The sequence below is a fragment of the Tamandua tetradactyla genome, chromosome 12 (assembly GCF_023851605.1).
Source record: "Tamandua tetradactyla isolate mTamTet1 chromosome 12, mTamTet1.pri, whole genome shotgun sequence".
Classification (NCBI taxonomy): Eukaryota; Metazoa; Chordata; class Mammalia; order Pilosa; family Myrmecophagidae; genus Tamandua; species Tamandua tetradactyla.
In genome coordinates, this window is record NC_135338.1 from 48,659,800 (window position 1) to 48,680,450 (window position 20,651).

General features: G+C 38.9%; 1 protein-coding gene across 8 annotated transcripts in view; it reads left to right on the top strand.

The window, feature by feature from the left end:
* Positions 1–2,338, top strand: part of SPATA7 (spermatogenesis associated 7) — a 58,588-nt gene extending 56,250 nt beyond the window's left edge. For all 8 annotated transcript variants that reach the window (XM_077123254.1, XM_077123257.1, XM_077123255.1 and 5 more), the window contains 2 exons: positions 1,488–1,545; positions 1,715–2,338. In XM_077123254.1, the coding sequence (XP_076979369.1) occupies positions 1,488–1,545; positions 1,715–2,305 (649 nt within the window). In that variant the 3' untranslated portion in view covers positions 2,306–2,338. The remainder of the gene's footprint in view (positions 1–1,487; positions 1,546–1,714) is intronic.
* The last annotated feature ends 18,313 nt before the right edge of the window (positions 2,339–20,651 follow it).

Genomic DNA, 20,651 nt, shown 5'->3' on the forward strand with positions numbered 1-20,651 from the left:
GGAGGTTATTCTTATGCATTTTATAGATACCACCTTTTTAATTTAAGATGCATTAGAGAGGCTAGAGGGAAGTGCCTGAAACTGTAGAGCTGTGTTCCTGTAGCCATGTTTCTTGAAGATGACTGTATAATGATATAGCTTTTGCAAAGCAACTGTGTGTTTGTGGCAACCTTGTTCTCATGCTCCATTTATCTGTGGTATGGACAGATTAGTAAAAAATATGGATTAAAAATAAATAATAGGGAGCACAAATGTTAAAATAAATTGGGTAGATTGAAAAATACTGGTGATCAATGAAAGGGAGTGGTAAGGAGTATAGGAAAAAAAAAATAGAGGGAACAAAAGTTAAAATATATTGGGTAGATGAAAATATTTGTGGTCAAGGAGAGGGAGGGGTATGGGGTATGGTATGTATGAGTTCTTCCTTTTCATCTTTTTATTTCTTTTTCTGGAGTGATGAAGTGTTCTAAAAAATGATTTATGGTGATGAACACGCAACTATGTGATAACATTGAGCCACTGATTGTATTTACCATGTATGGAATATTTGTATGTTAAGAATGTTTGTGTTTGTATGTTTCATCAATAAAATATTTTTTTAATAAAATATGCCTAGAAGAGAATATTCTGAAACATCTTAAGTAGGTTTTACAAAGTAGAATAAAAATTTCCTGGGCTTATTAAGAACTGCCGAATAATTCAAAACTAATAAAGATAACACTGGCTCATAATTTAATTGATGATAAAAAATAATAACAAAGGAAATCAGTTGGTTTTCAAGAACACTATTTCTATATTCATGTGATTAAAAAGGCAAGCATGCTATAGTTGAAAGAATAAATTTTCTGGAGCCAGACACATCTGGGTTGAATTCTCTTCATGGCTTCCACCTCAAGGTAGAGTACATTGAACATCTTAAGAGTTTAGTTTTCTCATGTTTAAAATTATTTTTATAATACCTTTCTTTCCCAGTATTGATCAAGATTAGAGGTAAGATTATTATATGTCTAGTACTATTGTCTCGTGTTGAGTGGTGCTTAATAAGTGATAGCTATTATATTGTTATATAGATTTTCCCTCAATGAAATTTCTTTGAAGTGTACTTTAGCAAGCATTATAAAATAATTCTTTGCTTTATAAGAGGGATTTTCCTTAAGGTTTGGGTTTGGGGGGCTATGGATATGTGTATGTATAAGAGAGTGAGAAAGAGACAGTATTTTCATACCTCATTTTAAAATAATTGTATTCATAGAAATGTATGTAGCACACAGTCTCCGTTATGTAACCTGAAGCAAAGGCATAGTGGAAGCCATACTAGTTTCTGTTTGGAGAACTTGACAGAACAGGGAAGAATTAGCCTTAGCTTTGGAGAGAGAAATTTTTTTTAGTGTTTTCCAACTTTTAGTACTTTAGTTATTGCATAGCTGTTTTATGTTTAATTGCTCTCCTGAATTTGAGACGTTAACATTTTTATTTATCATTTGTAGGTTTTTAGAACGACTGTTTGAGCGACATGTAAGACAAAATAAACATCATTTGGAAGAGGTTTGTCTTTCCATAGAACTTCATTAGAAAAATTCTAATGTAGAAAATTGGTGGGGGAGTAGTAGAAGAGGGAGTATTAGTCCTGCTGAGAATAGAAGCAATGCTAACAAAAATAGTTCAGTTTGACTAAATTAATGTAACTGCTCTCTTCTCTTTTTCTTAATTCTAGGAAAAAATGCGTCATCTACTGCAGGTTCTAAAGGTGGACTTAGGCTGCACACCCAAGGAAAAGTCAGCATCACTTAATCTGGCTGATGTTGATACTTTGAATATACTTGATTTTGAAAAAGCTGAGAATTCAGACCAAAATGAATTTCAAATTGAAAATGAAGTATCAATTCAACAAGAACGTCAAGAATACCAAAAGGCTTTGGATATGTTATTGTCTGCACAGAGGGATGAGAATGAGTTACGTTCTTCGTCAAATGAATTTTTCCTGCCCATCTATAAAACAAAGCATTCAGAAGAGGTTATAATTGAACGAGTAAATGATGAAACTAACATTGAGCCTTCAACCTGGTTTGAAAAAAATCCAAGTGTTTCAGACAGCTTAACAGACCCAGAAACCTATGTGAATGTCATTGAAGTTGATAGTGACGTTGAAAAGGTTGAGACTTCAAATGAATTAGCTTGTCTCGGCTCATCACTCTTCCAGTCTAATCAGTTCTCCATTGTCAAGGGTGACAATAATCATGACATGGAAGGGCCAGCTCTTAAAATCATGGACATGAGCATTGAGGACTGCCCTTTGGATATTTGATCTTCATCAATAAATATCTCAAATGACAAGTAACTGGAAACTCCTTTTCCTCTTTTTTTCTTTTGTATATTAGGATTATAGATTAATTTCTATGCTATATAAGTTGCAACAAACTTAGTAGCTTAAAATAACACACATTATTTATCCTACAGTTTCTGTGGATCAGGAGGCTAAGCACAGCTTAGTTGAGACCTCTACTCTAGGTCTCACAGGACTGCAATCAGGATATTGGTTAGGATTGTGGCTCATCTGGAGGCTCGGCTGGGAGAGAATCGGTTTCAGCACTCTTACTGATTGTAGGCAGAATTCAGTTCCTTGTAGCTGTCAATCTGAAGGCTTCCATTTCTTTCTGGATTTTGGCTGGAGGTTGCCTCAGCTCCTAGAAGCTGCCTACAGTTTCTTGTGACATAGCCCTCTCTATAAGCAGTTTATAGTATATCTTGTTTGCTGCTTCTAGGCTAATGAGGGCAAAAAGAGACTCTGCTAGCCAGGTGGATATTTTATAAATATATGGTATTAGGTATGATTATAGGTTCTTTGGATGGTGTAGTACAACAAAAAGATCCTCAAGTAAATGAAAGGCAGAAGTTTTTGTTTACAGCTCCAAATGAAAGAAGGTTGTCACACAAGGCCACAAAAGGGTTGCGCGAAGAAAAGGGTAGCAGCATATTCGAACTGTGAAGAGGTGGCTTATATATGGCAAATGAGGTGGAATTAGGTTTCATGGGCTTTTTTTGGATTGAGTATTTTGAATAATTCTGCAAGCTCTAAGGAAAAGGGTTTATTCCTAGATGTTTGACATCTGGGATTTCTGGCAATTGAGTGTGTATGTTTATAGTACAGGAGTATTAGAATCAAATGAGGGAGGTAGTTAGGTATGTGGGCTGAGAAAACTGCCTTTGAGGAGGAATTGAGAGTTTTTATCTATGCCCTCAAAACTGTCATGACAGCACTTATGAACTGCTACATTATAATTTACCCTTTGATATCTTGACATCAGTTTTGAATTCAATTATTTGGCATATTTGAGTGGCCTGAATGGTGAGAGTAAAAAGGAGGAAAATAAGTGGAAATATTAGAAATCCTATTAGGCTGGCCTGTAGCCAAGTTTTCGAGTTATATGACATTAGCCAAGGGATCAGCTCTGAAATTTCTCTGTGTATTGTAGAGTGTGTTAAAAGCATGAGCTATATTTTCTTACGATAATACCCTGGTATATTTCTTGGGTCAGGATGGCGATTTGACATGTATTAGTTATCTACATGCAACAGATAGTTCTCTGGATTTTGCATACTCCTCTTAGGGCACCAATAAGTAATCTAAGGCCAAAGACTGTTGGCCTCTATTGGGGAGACCCAGGGCACATTGGACTTTAGACATGTGAGAGACCAGAATTTGAGATATTAGTTGATTAGACTTAATAATCTTGGCTTGTTGAGTTAAATTTATAGTACTAGCTGCAACATGGCAATGCCCAGGATCCTCTGGGCTCTAGAGTTTTATTAGGTATAATCCATAGCATGTGGACCTCAGCATTTTCCATGTTTGGTTGAAACAATGGCTTATTTGGACCTCTGGATCTCAATACAATGAAAACACCCAGACCAATAACAAGACCACTAGCCAACAGGTTGGAGTCAGATCTACTTTATAGGCTTTTTCCTTCCGATGTTGCTTTTCTTTTTATATTATTACCGAAGAGGAATTGTCTGGTTTCATCATTGTGGGATATAGTATTGGTTCCATTGTTATTTGTAAATGTGCTTTTCATTTACTAAGTAGCTTCTTTCTTGGTTGTCTACACCATGTGTGAGAATGGCCTAGGGGCACTGGTTTCAGTTTCCTGGAGGGGATCAGAGGGGGAGCCTAGATTAATTATCCATCCCTTATAACCCAAATATTAGGGAAAGTTTTGGGGCAATGGAAATTTAGGCTTAAATGGATCCTGTCTGTGTGCTCCCCACATGCTTGGTGAGCCCCCCCTGAGCCAACTGCTTCCCGTTGACCCCTAATGGCACCCCTTTCTCTCTGGGACCTATGAGTAGCAATGGCTTCCATTTCCCATTGTATTGCATCTGATCTCCTGACAGATCCAAATTTAAGGTCCAGCCTAATCAGTTTGGAACAGTGTCACCATAGGTAGATGATCCATGATGCAATATATGATTACCCAATTGCAGGAGTCTGCACCCTTTATCAGACTTCTAGCTCTTATGGGATGGGAAAAGATTGAAGGTCCATAAAAATAGGAGGAGCATTATTAAAGGACCTCATAAATATTGAATCTTCATATACATGAAGACAACAATATCCCCATTTAAATATAAGGACAATAGAAAGGTGTGATCGGTAATTTCTTATTTCAACTTGGCTACGTTATGATACCTAGTTGTTTGGTCAAGGAAGCCCTGGCTTGATTATTACTATGAGGATTTGCATCTATAATCAGTTGATTGCACTTATGGCTGATTGCATCTATAATCAACAAAGGAGACTGCCCTCAGCATGAAAGGGAATTTCTTCATCCAATCAGTTGGAGTGTTTAAAGCCAGAACTGAGAATTTCAGAAGTCAGAAAGAATTCCTGCCTCTACTTCAGTTAAGCCAGCTTCTCCTGGAGAATTCAACATTACCTTCATCAGCGTTTCCAAATTGTAGCCTGACTGCTGGGGAGGTCACAGATAAACCCTCAGAGGCTATCTTCCAGCCCTCACCTACCCCCTACCCCCACCCCAGTCCTATTAGGTTCAGATGTTTCAGTCTATTTCCATTCTGTGGCCCAGGGAGGGGAGTTACTAGGTCTAATGAAAAGACCCAACCATGCTTTAAGCCCAGCAACAGGAACAAACAGGCCGAGATGCTTATCAGAGTGAGAACTCTCAGTGGCAAGCCCCTACCCTGGAAGTACACAAATACTCAACACTTATAATAGGACAGGGTCTCGCCTCTGCAATGCAGAGTGGAGAACATGGAATCTCCATTCACCAAGCCTGACTCAAGCAGTTGGTCTCCCCATGAAATCAACCACAATGGGATCTCCTCCCCTGTATTTTTTGGACCCTTTGTGCTAGGTAAGTAATAATGCAGTCATTTGCTGAAAGTCTTGTGCCTGAGCCTATGTTTCCATGGCACGCCATATAGCAACTGCTTCACACTACCCTATGGAATTTGGATTTGCCAACCCCCACAGTCATGTGAGCCAATTCTGTTATAATGGTTCTCTTAATATTTACATACATATCCTGTCAGTTCTGTTTCTCTGGAGAACACTGGCTAAGAGGAGTGTTTTTAAAGTTGGTGTTAAATGTAAGTTGACCAAGGGACTTGAATTAAAAGAGGCTTAGGTGTAAGGTAAGAAAGAGACTCATATAGGATTGGAGTTGAGGAGAACAGTCTATGGCTACCTGGAGATGATAAGCCCTGTGGAAATTCCATTGACTACCTGTGCCCAGGAATGTTGTTGCACTGCATGAGCCATAAAATGGGAGCCTTAGTCTGAATCAATTATACCTGAGCCTCAAGAAGTACCAAAAGTGTTTTGGGGAGACCAGTAATTATCTGAGCCGAGACATGAGAGGTTAGAAAGACCATTTGGAGGCTAGTGTAAGTATCTAACTTAGAGAATAGCATATACCCCCATATCGCTGAGCCATGGGTACTATCCCTTAGAAGTGATGTAACTAGTGGCTAGGTGGAACATGGTTGCCCCCCAGGGTGCTCTGTCACTTGTGATTGTGGCACTGTCATCAGGCATTTGCTCCCAAGGGACCCCCACTTAGCCATGGTCTAGCAGTGGGGGTGCCACTGCCATCCCCATGGTCTCAATGGACAAGGGGCTGAGGACAGGGGGAGCCCCATCCTCTTGTCTTGGAAAGGCCCCTAATGTCAGGTTTAGCCCTGTTATGAAGGTACCTTTTCCATTTTAAGAAGGAGAATTCTGTGGCTGTGCTGAGCCACTGAGGTGATATCTTGGTGAGCCACAGGATGATAGGCACAAGAGTACACAGAGAAATAAGGTTAAGGGCTTATTTCTAGGAGTGCCCAGTATGCAGCAAGGAACTATTGTTCCAGGGGTCTGTACCAGTCAGCTGCCTGGTCAAAAGCTTCATAGGCTGCCAGTTGCTACCATGTTGTATCCACAAACTCTGAGAGACAGAGTCCTCAGTAGCCAGGGCTTACATACGAAAGTAGGACCCCAGAGAAACCAAAGATGAAGCCTGTTGAACAGCCAACCTTGCAAGTTCCAAGGCTTCTTGCTGTTGGGGCCCCCACATTAAGGCGGAAGATTCATAGGTGATCTGATGAAAAGGCCTGCCTGATAAGATAGAACACTGTAGAGCATGTTGCCTCCAAAACCTAAAGAGACCGGATAGAGGTTGGGCCTGCTTTAAAGTGGTTGGTGCTTGAAGTAACAATAGCAAGGCATAAGCTTCTTTCAGAGTCCCCCAGTGGGCAGCCCCTCAGTGTAACTCTCTGGGACCATGCCCTCTATTTCTGAATCACCTCTTCCCCACCCCAACCCCCTTTACAAAAATTTTTTTTGAATTGTGAAAAAAACATACAAAAATCAATAAATTTCAAAGCCCGCTATACCAATTATTTATAGAACAGATTTCTGAGTTTGGTATGGGTTACAACTCCACAATTTTAGATTCTTCATTCCAGTTGCTCCAAAACACTGGATACTTAACATAAATATCAATAGTGATTCAGTAGTCATATTCATTTGTTAAATCCTATCTTCTCTGTTATAACTCCACCTTCTCCTTTGATCTTTCTCCCAATCTTTAGGGGTATTTGGCTATGCCCATTCTAACTTTTACTGTTTTGTTTTGTTTTTTTACAATCAATGGTTCACAATATCATCATAGAGCTCTGCATTTATCATCACAGTTGACTTTTTTGTTGTGAAAAATAACATATATACAAAAAAAACAGTAAGTTTCAAAGCATACTGCAACAGTTAGTTGTAGAACAGATTTCAGAGTTTGATATGGGTTATAATTCCACAGTTTTAGGTTTTTACTTCTAGTTGCTCTAAGATACTGGAGACTAAAAGAAACATCAACATAATAATTCAGCACACATACTCATTTGTTAAACCCTACCTTCTCTGTATAACTCCATCATTCCCTTTGATCTTTCTCCCACTCTTTAGGGGTATTTGGGCTATGTCCATTCTAACTTTTTCATGTTGGAAGGGACTGTTTGATAATATGGGATAAGGGGATGACACTAGTTGATGTTCTGGAGAGGCTGGACCCTCTGCATTTCAGGACTTAATCTGGTCCAGGGACCCATATGAAGTTTGTCGGTTTCTGGAAAGTTACCCTAGTGCATGGAACCTTTGTAGAATCATATATAATGCCCTAGGTGTTCTTTAGGATTGACAGGAATGGTTTCGATTGAGGTTTGACAAGCTATAATAGGTAGCAATGTCTAACTGAAGCTTGCATAAGAGTGAACTTCAGAGTAGCCTCTCGACTCTATTTGCATTTGGAGCCCCTGCTATATACTGGTCACTGTGCTTAATTAACATTATCTTATTTTATCCTCATAAGAACCCTATGAATGGGTAATTTACATTTGACAGATATGAGAAACCAAGGTAAGTTAAATAACCTGCTTAAGACCATGAAGCTTGTTCCTAGGTCTCTCCCTAAGGTTTGTTTTGTTTTGTTTTAATTTGCTGTGTTGATACTGTTGGGAAGAATATTGACAAAACATATTCAAGTATATTAATTGACCTACAAATATTCTGATTAATGAAGCTGTTTGGGCAAGATGCAGTCTCTCAAGTGATTAATTATTATAAAGATGTGTAATGACAGTTTGGTAACTACTAAAAGAAGTATCTATTATCTAGTACATGATTTAAAATACTCTAATGGAGAATAGGGCTAATTTTATACCTCTAAGCAATAAGAGCTGTGAAAAAAATCAAGGCAAAATAGCTTTGGTTGCATTATTCACACACAATATCTTGCTTCAAATATTTATTTTCATGGCAAAAATAGACTATATGTTCATTCCACATATATTGTATTCAATCATTTGAGCTGTTTTGCCCATTTATACAGTTTAACCAATCAATTACAGGTTAGAAGAACTAAGCTTTTCTGACTTTATGTTATTGATCATCAGACAGTAGCACATAAAACTGCCTTTTAAACTAGAAAATAATACTAGACATTTATACTACCATTTTAAAAAGGTAGAATTCTCTATAATTCTTGAATTACAGAGCAACTTTCTTAGAAAATGTATTCTGTATAAATTTTTTCCAAATTTTGTGTTTAAATTTATTAAGCCTATTAAATCATAACTTCTGTTGGAATTTTCATTTTAATGATTTGTTATCTTGATTTTTCTTAAACTATGCTTTACTGCATTTACTATGAGTAAGATTTGGATTGCTTTGTTTTTAAACTGATAATACAACAGAAATATACCTAAAATCTCTGATTTATTATAGCATAATTCTTTTTTTTTTAACATACAAACATGAACATTCTTACCATATGATCATTCCATTCTTGGTATATAATCAATAACTCACAATATCACATAGTTATATATTCATCATCATGGTCATTTCTTAGAACATTTGCATCAATTCAGAAAAAAATAAAAAGAACATGGAAAAAAATTCATACATACCATATCCCTTAACCCTTTCTTTCAATGATCACTAGCATTTCAATCTACTAGATTTAACATTTGTTCCCCCTATTATTTATTTATTTTTAATCCATATGTTTTACTCATCTTTCCATAAGGTAGATAAAAGGAGCATCACACACAAAGTTTTCACAATCACAGTCACATTGCAAAAGCTATATCATTATACAATCATCTTCAAGAAAGATGGTTACTGGAACACAGCTCTACAGTTTCAGGTACTTCCCTCCAGCCTCTCTATTATACTATAATTAAAAAGGTGATATCTATATAATGCATAAGAATAACCTCCAGGATAATCTCTTGACTCTGTTTGAAGTCTCTCAGCCATTTGACATTTTATTTTGTCTCATTTCTCTCTTCCCTCTTTTGGTTGAGAAGATTTTCTCAATCCCTTGATGCTGAGTCCCAGCTCATTTTAGGATTTCTGTCCCACATTGCCAGAAAGGTTTACACCCCTGGGAGTCATGTCCCACGTAGAGAGGGGGAGGGCAGTGAGATTGCTTGTCATATTGGCTGAGAGAGAGAGGCCACATCTGAGCAACAAAAGAGGTTTTCTGGGGGTGATTCTTAGGCCTAATTTTAAGTAGGGAATAAGTTTCATATGAACAGACCCCAAGATTGAGGGCTCAGCCTATTGCTTTGGTTGTCCCCACCGCTTGTGAGAATATCAGGAATTCTCCACATGGGGAAGTTGAATTTTCCCACTTTCTCACCATTCCCCCAAGGGGATATATAGCATAATTTTTGACTGAACTAGAGACCATCTTTATAAATCAGAATAGTTCCCTCTAAGTATAATATAGTACAACATTAAGGTGTTTTCATAGAAAAATATTTATTTGTTTAGCATTTTATGATATAAATATAGGTGTTTGATATTTTTCTGTAAAAAAATTACTTGAGAATACAGTAAAAAAAATACCACAATGGCCCACTGCCAATCAATCTTTTGGCAAAGTTTGACTATGTATTAAGTCTTCAAAAATATTTATTATAATGATAAATACATTTTATTTCCCATTTCCAATGTGTTGTTTAGAAATTAAGTATACTGATAAATATGCAATCACTCAATTCTAAAATGACAAATTCAGCTGCTTACCTTTAATAATATAATTGAAAAAATCTAATATGGATGACTGTTTAAATTGCTAATATGGACGACTGTTTAAATTGATCACATTAAAACATTTTCAGAAACATTAGAAATATCCCTATACAATCACTACTTCAATTTTTCTATTTTACCATGAAAACCCGAGCTGAGCAAATAAAATCTATTAGAGCTCAGCCAGTATAAAAATAGTTGTAGATTATAGTATTTTTCTTGTTTCTTTTCCTCTCTAGTTTTATTCATACTTATTTCTGACAAAAAAAAATCCATAATTTGTCTTTAAAATGGGCATGGTATTCAAAACTGCATGACACAGAAACCTAGTTCCCCTCTTTGATTGACTAACATTGGGTTAAGTACTTTATATTGTTTTTAATCTTGTTTTTATGCAATACATTGTGGAAATAAATTTGTTACTTCTGGAGAATATGCTATTTTTTATGCTGATAGGACTAAACCAGTATTGCACTGATAGGATTCCAGGTAAAGCTACAAAACTATTAGATCCTTTTGGACATAACTCTCAAGATTAAATTACACTTCAGTAAAGTTTATTACCATAAAATAAGTACTAAAAGATTTATGCCCCATTCGATTGTCCATGAATTTCAAGTGATAATAATAAATTTCCAGGGTAAGAAAATTTAGACACTGTATTAGCTAGAGTTCTCTAGAGAAAGAGAATCATCAGGAAATAGCTGTAGATATAAAATGTATAAAAGTGTCTCACGTAACTGTGGGAACATACAGTCCAAAATCTGTAGGGCAGGCTGTGAAGCTAATGACTCCAGTGAAGTTGTCTCCAAAGGAGTGGCTCACCAGCTAAAGCAGGAAGAGAATGTCTCTTCTGAATCCTCCTTAAAAGCCTTCCAGTGATTGATTGGATTAAGCATCACTCATTACAGAAGACACTCCCCTTGGCTGATTACAAAAGCAATCAGCTGTGGATGCAGCTGACATAATCATGATTTAAGTCCATGAAATGTCCTTATAGAAACAGACAGGTCAGCATTTGCCCAACCAGACAAACAGGTACCACCACCTGGCCAAGTTGACACATGAACCTGACCATGACAGTTCACCCCTTGTCAACTAGGCAGCTATACACATCACCATAACCTATAATTTCTAAATAGAAAACAATAAAAGACACATTTTTTCCTCGCCTAACAATACTTAACTGTCCTGCATACAACTGAAAACACATTAAATCTCGCCAGCATAGGTGCTAGTCCTTGGGTAATATTCATTCTTAAATTTGATATCTTACAATTTAAATAGTATAACATGAACAAAACAGCATTACAGTCCTTGTTTCTGTAACTGATCATGTGGTTGCAGTTCATATTTATCACTACCTTCTTCCACTACCCATTCCATGTTCCCATTACCCTCAGCAAGCACTTCAGCTGGCTGTGGTTCTTTGCCTGGTGGGGTGACCCGAAACGTCATTCCTGAAATTTCATAGCCATCGGTAGTCCTGCCTGGATTGGTTTGTTGCAGTTTTCCATTGATTTTAACCACAGGGCATGGTAGTACTAAAAGATGCCCTAGGGGATCTCCTATATTCCAGGAAAACTCTTCTTTACCTCCATTGTGTAGTTGCATCTTATTTCCCCCTGATAGTCAAGTCAGTCACCCCAGCCAGGAATGTAATCCCCTTCTTGGCTTGTTGATCCAGGGGCATGAGTAGCCCAAAGTGACTAGGTGGCAATCTTAGATTCCAATTCAGTGGAATCATTGTTGTTTCTCCTGGTGGACGCTTTCCCCCTTTTGGAGTTAAAAAAAACCTGTAGACCAGCAGAACTCAGGGTCACAGGGACAGGAAGCAAAAATTTTCCTAGTGGATCACTAGGGGTAATAGTGAATGGTGCCACTCCCATTTCCACCCCTTGGTTCCTGGACACATGGATCCTGGCTATGGGAGAAATGGCACCATACAGTGGACGCTGCTTCAGAGCATACTCCAGCCCTGGAAGGTATTGCCACCTAGTTGGCACCGTAATTGAATTTTCAAAAGGCCATTCCACTGTTCTATCAATCCAGCTGCCTTTGGATGATGGGGACCATGGTATGACCAGAGAATTCCATGAGCATATGCCCATTCCCACACTTCATTTGCTGTGAAGTGTGTTCCTTGATCAGAAGCAATGCTGTGTGGAATACCACGATGATGGATGAGGGATTCTATAAGTCCATGGATGGTAGTTTTGGCAGAAGTGTTACATGTAGGGAAAGCAAACCCATATCCAGAATATGTGTCTATTCCAGTTAGAACAAATTACTGCCCCTTCCATGAAGGGAGTAGTCCAATGTAATCAACCTTCCACTATGTAGCTGGCTGGTCATTTCAGGGAATGGTGCCATTTCGGGGGCTGAGTGTGAGTCTCTGCTACTGGCAGATTGGGTACTCAGCAGTAGCTATAGCCAGGTTAACCTTGGTGAGTGAAAGACCGTGTTGCTGAGCCCATGCATAACCTCCACTCCCTATCACTATGACCACTTTTTTCATGAGCCCATTGGGCAGTGACAGGAGTTGCTGGGGAAAGAGGCTAACTGGTAGCCACAGAATGAGTCTTCTTATCACTTGATTATTAAAACCTTCCTTGGGTGGGCCATGGTGGCTCAACAGGCAGAGTTTTGCCTGCCATGGTGGAGCACTGGGTACAATTCCCAGTGCCTGCCCATGCAAAAACAAAAAACAAAAAACCTTCCTTTGCTGAAGTCACCCTCTGGTGTGCATTCATATGGGACACACATATCTTCATGTTTTTAGCCCACTCAGAAAGGTCTATCCACATACCTCTTCCCCAGATCTCTTTGTCAACAATTTTCCACTTATGGTCTTTCCAAGTACCTGACCATCCAGCCAAACCATTAGCAACAGCCCATGAGTCAGTATACAAATGCACCTCTGGCCAGTTCTCCTTCCAAACAAAATGAACAACCATGTACACTGCTTGAAGTACTGCCCACTGGGAGGATTTTCCCTCACCACTGATCTTCAGGGACACCCCAGAAAGGGGTTGGAGTGTTGCAGCTGTCCACTTCTGGGTGGTATCTGAATATCATGCTGAACCATCTGTAAACCAAGCCTGAGTTTTCTCTTCCTCAGTCAGTTCACTGTAAGGAACTTCCAAGAGGCCATAGCTCTGGTCTGGGAAAGAGAAGCTAATGTGGCAGGAGTGGAGACCATGGGCATTTGGGCCACTTCCTCATGTAACTTACTTTTGCCTTCAGGACCTACTCTGGTCCTATCCCATATATACCATTTCCATTTTATGATTACGTGCTTCTGTGTATGCCCAGCTTTATGGCTTGGTGGGTCAGGCAACACCCAGCTCATGATAAGCAACTCAGGTCTCATGGTCACTTGATGGCCCATGGTTAAGCATTCAGTCTCTACTAAGGCCCAGTAGCAGGCCAAAAGCTGTTTCTCAAAAGGAGAGTAGTTATCTGCAGTAGATGGTAAGACTTTGCTCCAAAAACCTAATGATCTGCATTGTGATTCTCCTATAGGGACCTGCCAAAGGCTTGAGACAGCATCTCTATTTGCCACTGGCACTTCCAGCACCATTGGATCTGCTGGATCATATGGTCCAAGTGGCAGAGTAGCTTGTACAGCAGGTTGGACCTGTCTCAGACCCTCCTCTTATTTAGGTCCCTACTCAAAATTAGCAGCTTTTCTGGTGATGTGATAAATGGACTGGAGTAGCACACACAAATGAGGAATATGGTTGTCACCAAAATCCAGAGACCAGCCAGGCATTGTGTCTCTGTTTTGGTTGTAGGAGCAGCCAGATGCAGCAACTTATCCTTCATCTTAGAAGGGATATCTCGACATGCCCCACACCACTGGGCACCTAGAAATTTCACTGAAGTGGAAGGCCCCTGTGTTTTTGTTGGATTTATCTCCCATTCTCCGACACACAAATGCCTTACCAGTAAGTCTAGAGTAGTTGCTACTTCTTGCTCACTAGGTCCAATCAACATGCTATCATCAATATAATGGACGAGTGTGATGTCTTGTGGGAGGGAGAAACGATCAAGGTCCCTGTGGACAAGGTTATGACATAAGGCTGGAGAGTTTATGTACCCCTGAGGTAGGACAGTGAAAGTATATTGCTGACCTTACCAGCTGAAAGCAAACTGTTTATGTTGGTCCTTACTAACTACTATCGAGAAAAAATCATTTGCCAGATCAATAGCTGCATACCAGTTGCCAGGGCATGTACTGATTTGCTCAAGCAGTGATACCACATCTGGAACAGCAGCTGCTATTGGAGTTACCACCTGGTTGAGCTTACGATAATCCACTGTCATCCTCCAAGACCCATCTGTTTTCTGCACAGGCCAAATAGGAGAGTTGAATGGGGATGTGGTTGGAATCACCACCTCTGCATCCTTCAAGTCCTTAAGAGTGGCAGTAATCTCTGCAATCCATCCAGGAATTCAGTATTGCTTTTGATTAAGTATTTTGCTAGGTATTGACAGTTCTAGTGGCTTCCATTTGGCATTTCCCACCATAATAGCCCTTACTCCATGAGTTAGAGAGCCAATGTGGGGATTCTGCCAGTTGCTCAGTATGTCTATACCAATTATACATTCTGGAACTGGGGAAATGACAGCAGAATGGTTCCTGGGGCCCACTGGACCCACTGTAAGATGGACCTGAGCTGAAACTCCACCAATCACCTGACTTCCATAAGCCCCTACTCTGGTGGACCAGAGTGATCTTTTGGATCCCCTGGAATTAATGTCACTTCTGAGCCAGTGTCTAATAATCCCCAAACTATCTGGTCATTTCCTTTTCCCCTTTGCACACTGACAAAATGCTGTCAGTCTTCTTGGGGAAGTCTTGGAGGAAGATTAACAGTATAAATTTGTGGTAGTGTAACAGGGTCCTCCCCAAAAGGAACTTGGCCTCCCCCTCATTCAAGGGACTCTGGATCTGTAAACTGTCTCAAGTCTGGAAATTGATTAAGGGGCCATGACTCTCCGTTTTTGTAATTCAAGTTAACTTGTGTTCACTTGACCTCAAACTCTTGTTTATCCAGCTCAAACAAGAATTTAGTAGACTGCCCTTCTATTGTACTTCTTTCTAGGTACTCCATGATTTACTAGACAATGCCACAAAGTCTCTGTGAGTCAGATTATTTTGACTCCTGCTTTGAGTCTGCTATTATGATAGTCATGCCCACTTTGTCTTTGGCTATTAAGTGCTGCCACCTGGCTTCTGCCAACTCAGGATCCGATCATCCCCATTGTGTTTAAGGATTCCAGCTCAGTGACAGCAGTTCCCTCAGTAATACCTGACCTACAGAGAAGTGCAACTACAGAGCTCTTCAGCGGTGATGGCTGATGGCGCTAGTCTCACAAATTTATTTCTCACTGTTCTGGTAAAAGGTACATCCTCCGGACATTCCTGGGGTGTAAGAGCAGGCTTTGCATGATAAATCCACTCTAACATTCCAATCTCTCTAAGCCTCTGGATCTCCTCATTTACATTATACCAGGGCAGTTCTAGCATTTCAACCTCAGGTAATGTGGGCCACCTTTTGATCCATGTTTCAACAAACAAACTGTTAATGCCTTTTCTAGCCCCTCTAGCTATATAACATTGAATGCAGAATCTCTGCATCAATAAATTCAGCCTAATCCCGCTTTCTATTCCTCCCACGATTATCCCACACCTTTAAAATCCATTGCCACACATATTCCCCTGATTTCTATCTACATAAATTGGAAAACTCAACACAGTTCTTTTGTAGTATAATGCACCTCCTTATGTGCGATACTTTGTACCTCACATTTAGGGGCCTGCTGGGACTTTCATTTACTTATAGGTCTGGATGAAATGAGGGGTGGTGGGGATGGGTCATGAAAAGAATTAGAAATATCTTCCAAGACATTTGCTTCAGGACATTCATTTGCAGTTTCAGCTGGTGAAACATGATTAATCACTCTAGCGCTAACCCCTTCGGGTGTAGGTTGAGTGACCAACTCCTCGGGACAGGCTGGAAGTGAGGTGGCTATGTCCTCAGACAGACTATTACAGGGTTATGTAGAGAAGACACAGCATGACCTAGGGTTTCAACCTCTCCACTGACATCATTATCAATCCAAATATTGCCATCCCATTTTTTTTTAAACATCACAATCTGGTTCTATATTTATTTATTTATTTACATGGGCAGGCACCAGGAATTGAACCTGGGTCTCTGGCATGGCAGGTGAGAACTCTGCCAGTGAGCCACTGTGGCCTGACATCCCATTTTTCAGGGTCCCACTCCTTTCCAATCAATGCCCTCACTTTAACAGCAGACACCATACAAGATTGAGATTTCAGTTTATGTTATAAAGTTGCTACTCCAACAATAAGATTCTGAGTCTGATTTTCAGAGATCTCAAGTCTACGGCTACAGGAAATAAAATTTTCCTTCAGGACACTCAGAAACGTTTACATCTGTCAGATGACGCTTAAGCATCTCATTTGAAGTCTTGAGCCTATCACTTTTACTCATTAATATATACAGTGTATCTAACAACCAGCCGACATCCATATATCTCTTATTTCAACAAAACTCTAAAGGTATCAAAAACATTATCCCCTAGAGCCTGGCTTCATGCAAGTGAAGCATTAGAAGAATCCAATGGTGATATTTTGACTATCTCTTTTGCCAGTTCACTCCATTGACTAGCAGTATCATTCTGATTACAGGAATCAGAGTCCTTAGTACCTTTGAGTCCAGTCAGAGTAGAAAACCAATCGTAAAAACCCATTTTTAAGATTCTGTTAAGAACCACCCCACTCTCGGTACCAAGCTGCATTAGCTAGGGTTCTCTAGAGAAACAGAACAGTAGGAAATATCCATAGATATAAAATTTATAAAAGTGTCTCATGTAACCATGGAAACGTCAAGTCCAAAATCCGTAGGGCAGGCTGTGAAGCTAACTACTCCGATGAAGGCTCATCGGCCGAAGCAGGAAGAGAGACCGTCTCTTCTGAACCCTCCTTAAAAGCCTTCCAGTGATCAGATTGTCACTCATTGCAGAAGACTCCCCTTGGCTGATTATAAATGCAGCCGTTGTGGTCAAGATTTAATTCTATAAAATGTCCTCATAGGAACAGACAGGCCAGCACTTGCCCAACCAGACAAACGGGTTCCACCACCTGGCCAAGTTGATCCTGACCATTACAGACAGTCTCTCAGCATTGGTGGTAGCTGTCTGAACTGTGGCATTTGCACTTGTAAGAAAATTTTCTCCTGATGAAGGAGCATTTAATCTAGACTAGTTCTATCAATCTACCAAAAAATTGAGGGCTGGACAGACATGTATTCGGTTAACACAGATAATTATCAAAGCTTCTGGTTTTGGCTACATAGACTTGTTTCTGTATGAATATTTTAGATACTTGTTCCACCAAGTTAGACTGGGAATATAAAATACACGCAGACGTAAATTTCAGGAGTATAGTTTGAAACTGCAAAAAGGTTATGTTTTTACACAGTTTAAAAACCACCAATGAGCAATTAAAATTGCTCATTTATTACACTGGAATCGTGTTTGCCATATGTATACTACTATAGACAGTGTTGTGTTTATATGACACAACAGAGTCATTTAATGGAAATGAAGTAATAATGATCAAAGCATTCTTAGCTAGTAATTTTCAGAAATTTAGAATAGTATGTCAGCCATATTGTTAGAAGTTCTATAGTTAGAAGTTCAAACACAATTACTCCTTTGTTGTGACCCATTTATACCTATTAATCATAATAAAGCATAATTTAAATATATGGTTACTCTTAGGCTATCAAAATGAAAGAAAAAATATTTGCTTTAGATTTTTGAAAATTAAATATTTTCACTTCTCAATATGTCTGAGTAATTTAAACATTTTTGGAAATAGGACATACAGGCAGACCTTAATTTACTTGGAAAGATTTGCCTTGGAACTACTGCTTTCTCAGCTAGGTGCTGCAGGCTTTAAATTTCCTCCTTGTCATGCCCACGATCATCCAAAGAAGATATGTTAAGTGCTACAGGGAAGGCAGTGGAATGTTTTGCCAGTTCTCCCTCGTCCACCCTTGCCCCATCTCAGAGCAGGCAGCAGCCCTGCTCACTTAATCGTACCTCCCATCCTTTTCCTAATTTTACAAGCCCCAATCGTGTTTCTGTAACAAATGCTGGGATGTTCACGTATGTGAAATTTTCCAAGGAAATACGGGCCAGTCTGACTTCAACTGTTAACTGAGTCTCAGTCCCAACTGCTTGTAGGTTTGGGGAGGAGTCATTCTCTGATCTCACCACACAAAACTTGGGGACATTTCAGGTTCCCCTTTTTGAGGGGACAAGTCAAGAAAGTTAACATCCATCTAAGAACATGGTTTAAAAGATGAAATATTACCAAATCTTAAAAATTAAACTTACACTTGAACTTTTGGAGAATAATTTTTATTTGGGAACTGCCTATATTATTTTTAAAATTATGCCATTTTAACAATCCAAGAACCCCTTCAAATGTTTCTAACGCACACCCCCATCTGCCCACCCCAGCACACACAAACTTTAACTGGTTAACCTGTTTTTTTTCCTCATTTCTCTAAAGTAAGTATAGAACAGAAATTTGAAAAACTCATGTTTATTTGAGAAACATTTCCCAGTCAAATTCCTAATGTTCCTATTCCTTTATTTTTAAGGTGTCTATCCCTCCACTCAAAAAAGAACCCCCTCCAAGTTAGAGTTTTTTGAAAATAAACTTTAGAAAGGGATAGTTTTAGCTTGTTCCACACAAAATCTCCTCCTTGGGAAGCAAACTCCTCTAAATTGAAATCCCAAAGAGTGCCTTCTAATAGTCTTAACACAGTATTTCATTTCCATTTCTTCATGCAAATCTCAAAGAATAAACTAGCAAGTTTCAGGTGACCTCCAGTTTTATAATTTTCTTAATATTGTAAATATCAACAGATCAACCCATTTTAAATTACTTTCTTCTGATGATGAATGCTTCACAAAAAAGCTGGCCATGTTAAGCCATCACTGGGCCCTACGCCCCAACTCTCCTCGGTGGTTCCGCCTAGACCTGGCTCTTCCCATGTTTCTAAGGAAGTTCAGGTTCAGCTTGTTTTACTCATGCCGAAAGGTTTTAAGAGAGCTCAATTCTAGGGCTGTCTGAACGCTTCCCAGTTGATGTTCCAGAAGAAAATAATAAAGACCGTAATTAACATTCCAAACCATATTCTAAAATGAGCACTTTCCGTGCTCAAAACTATCAGCTTGGGCCGCGGTGGCTCAGCGGGCAAAGTGCTTGCCTGCTATGCCGGAGGACCTCGGTTCGATTCCCGGCCCCAGCCCATGTAACAAAAACGGAGAAACAGAATACAATAAAACAAGAAAATGTTTAAAAATGTTTCCCTTTCTTCCTTCCTTCCTTCCTTCTATCCTTCCTTCCTTCTCTCTGTCTTTCCTTTAAAAAAAAAAAAAAAAAACTATCAGCTAGACTGTTTCATTAAAAGACCCTAGTAATCAGGGAAACTATGATGCCGGAGATAACCAATACTGATCAGTGGAAAATATGATTTATAATCTACTCTTTGTGAAAATGTACATTTTGGTAATTTTGAAATGAAATTACTGTTGAAGAACTGGAGACTGAGACACATGAAGCACTGTGTAAGTGTGGCAGGCTGTAACACCCTCAGTTCAGATATGGTAAACTTTCGAAAATCCTCAGTGTTCTACAGTTTGTTCTTGAAAATCACATTATTTCAAAGTCTAGTAATATAAATTTTATTCAGAAATACTTTCATGTTCACTAAATGTAATTAAAAGCTTAAAACTTCAGAAGGGACAAAAAACTTACATGGCTTTTAGGAACAATGTCAAACATGCAATATTTAAAAAATGACAGACTTAAACAGTTGCAATTTTGCCCTCTTAAGGAATTTACTTACACTCAAATTTTTACAATAGGAACACAAATATACCATATATTACTCTTTAATTAGATTTTCATTTTACAATATATTCTTGTCAATGGGACACTCCAAAGTATTTAAACCTGACAGAAAAGCATTTTTTAAAAACGTACCATCAGAAGAAAAAACCATTTCTGTTCTTTATATATGGTGTGGGGTTGGAAAATGTCATAAATAACTCCTATTCCATTCCTCTGGGGTGCTCTTTCTAAATATCTCCATTTGGGTATATTTTGTTCTTTAAGCAAGACTTTTAAGATGATTTTAGATTTTAAATTGGTAGTTTTTCCTAAGTAAGAAATGTACCCACATTCAATATTCACTTTGATTATTATACTCCAAATTTTCCTTTTAAGTGGCTGGTTTCTGGATAACTCAGTTAGGTGGACCCACAGAGACAGCAGGAAGTCCACAGACCATGTGCCTGAGCAGTCACTGCAGTGAAGTAAATTCTTTAGGACACAACATGGAAATCAGAACCATCCCAGGAATATTGTAATTTGGAGAAATAGGCCAAGATTCTACATTTGGGGAAGCTCTACATTGTGGGAGAGCAATCTTAGAAA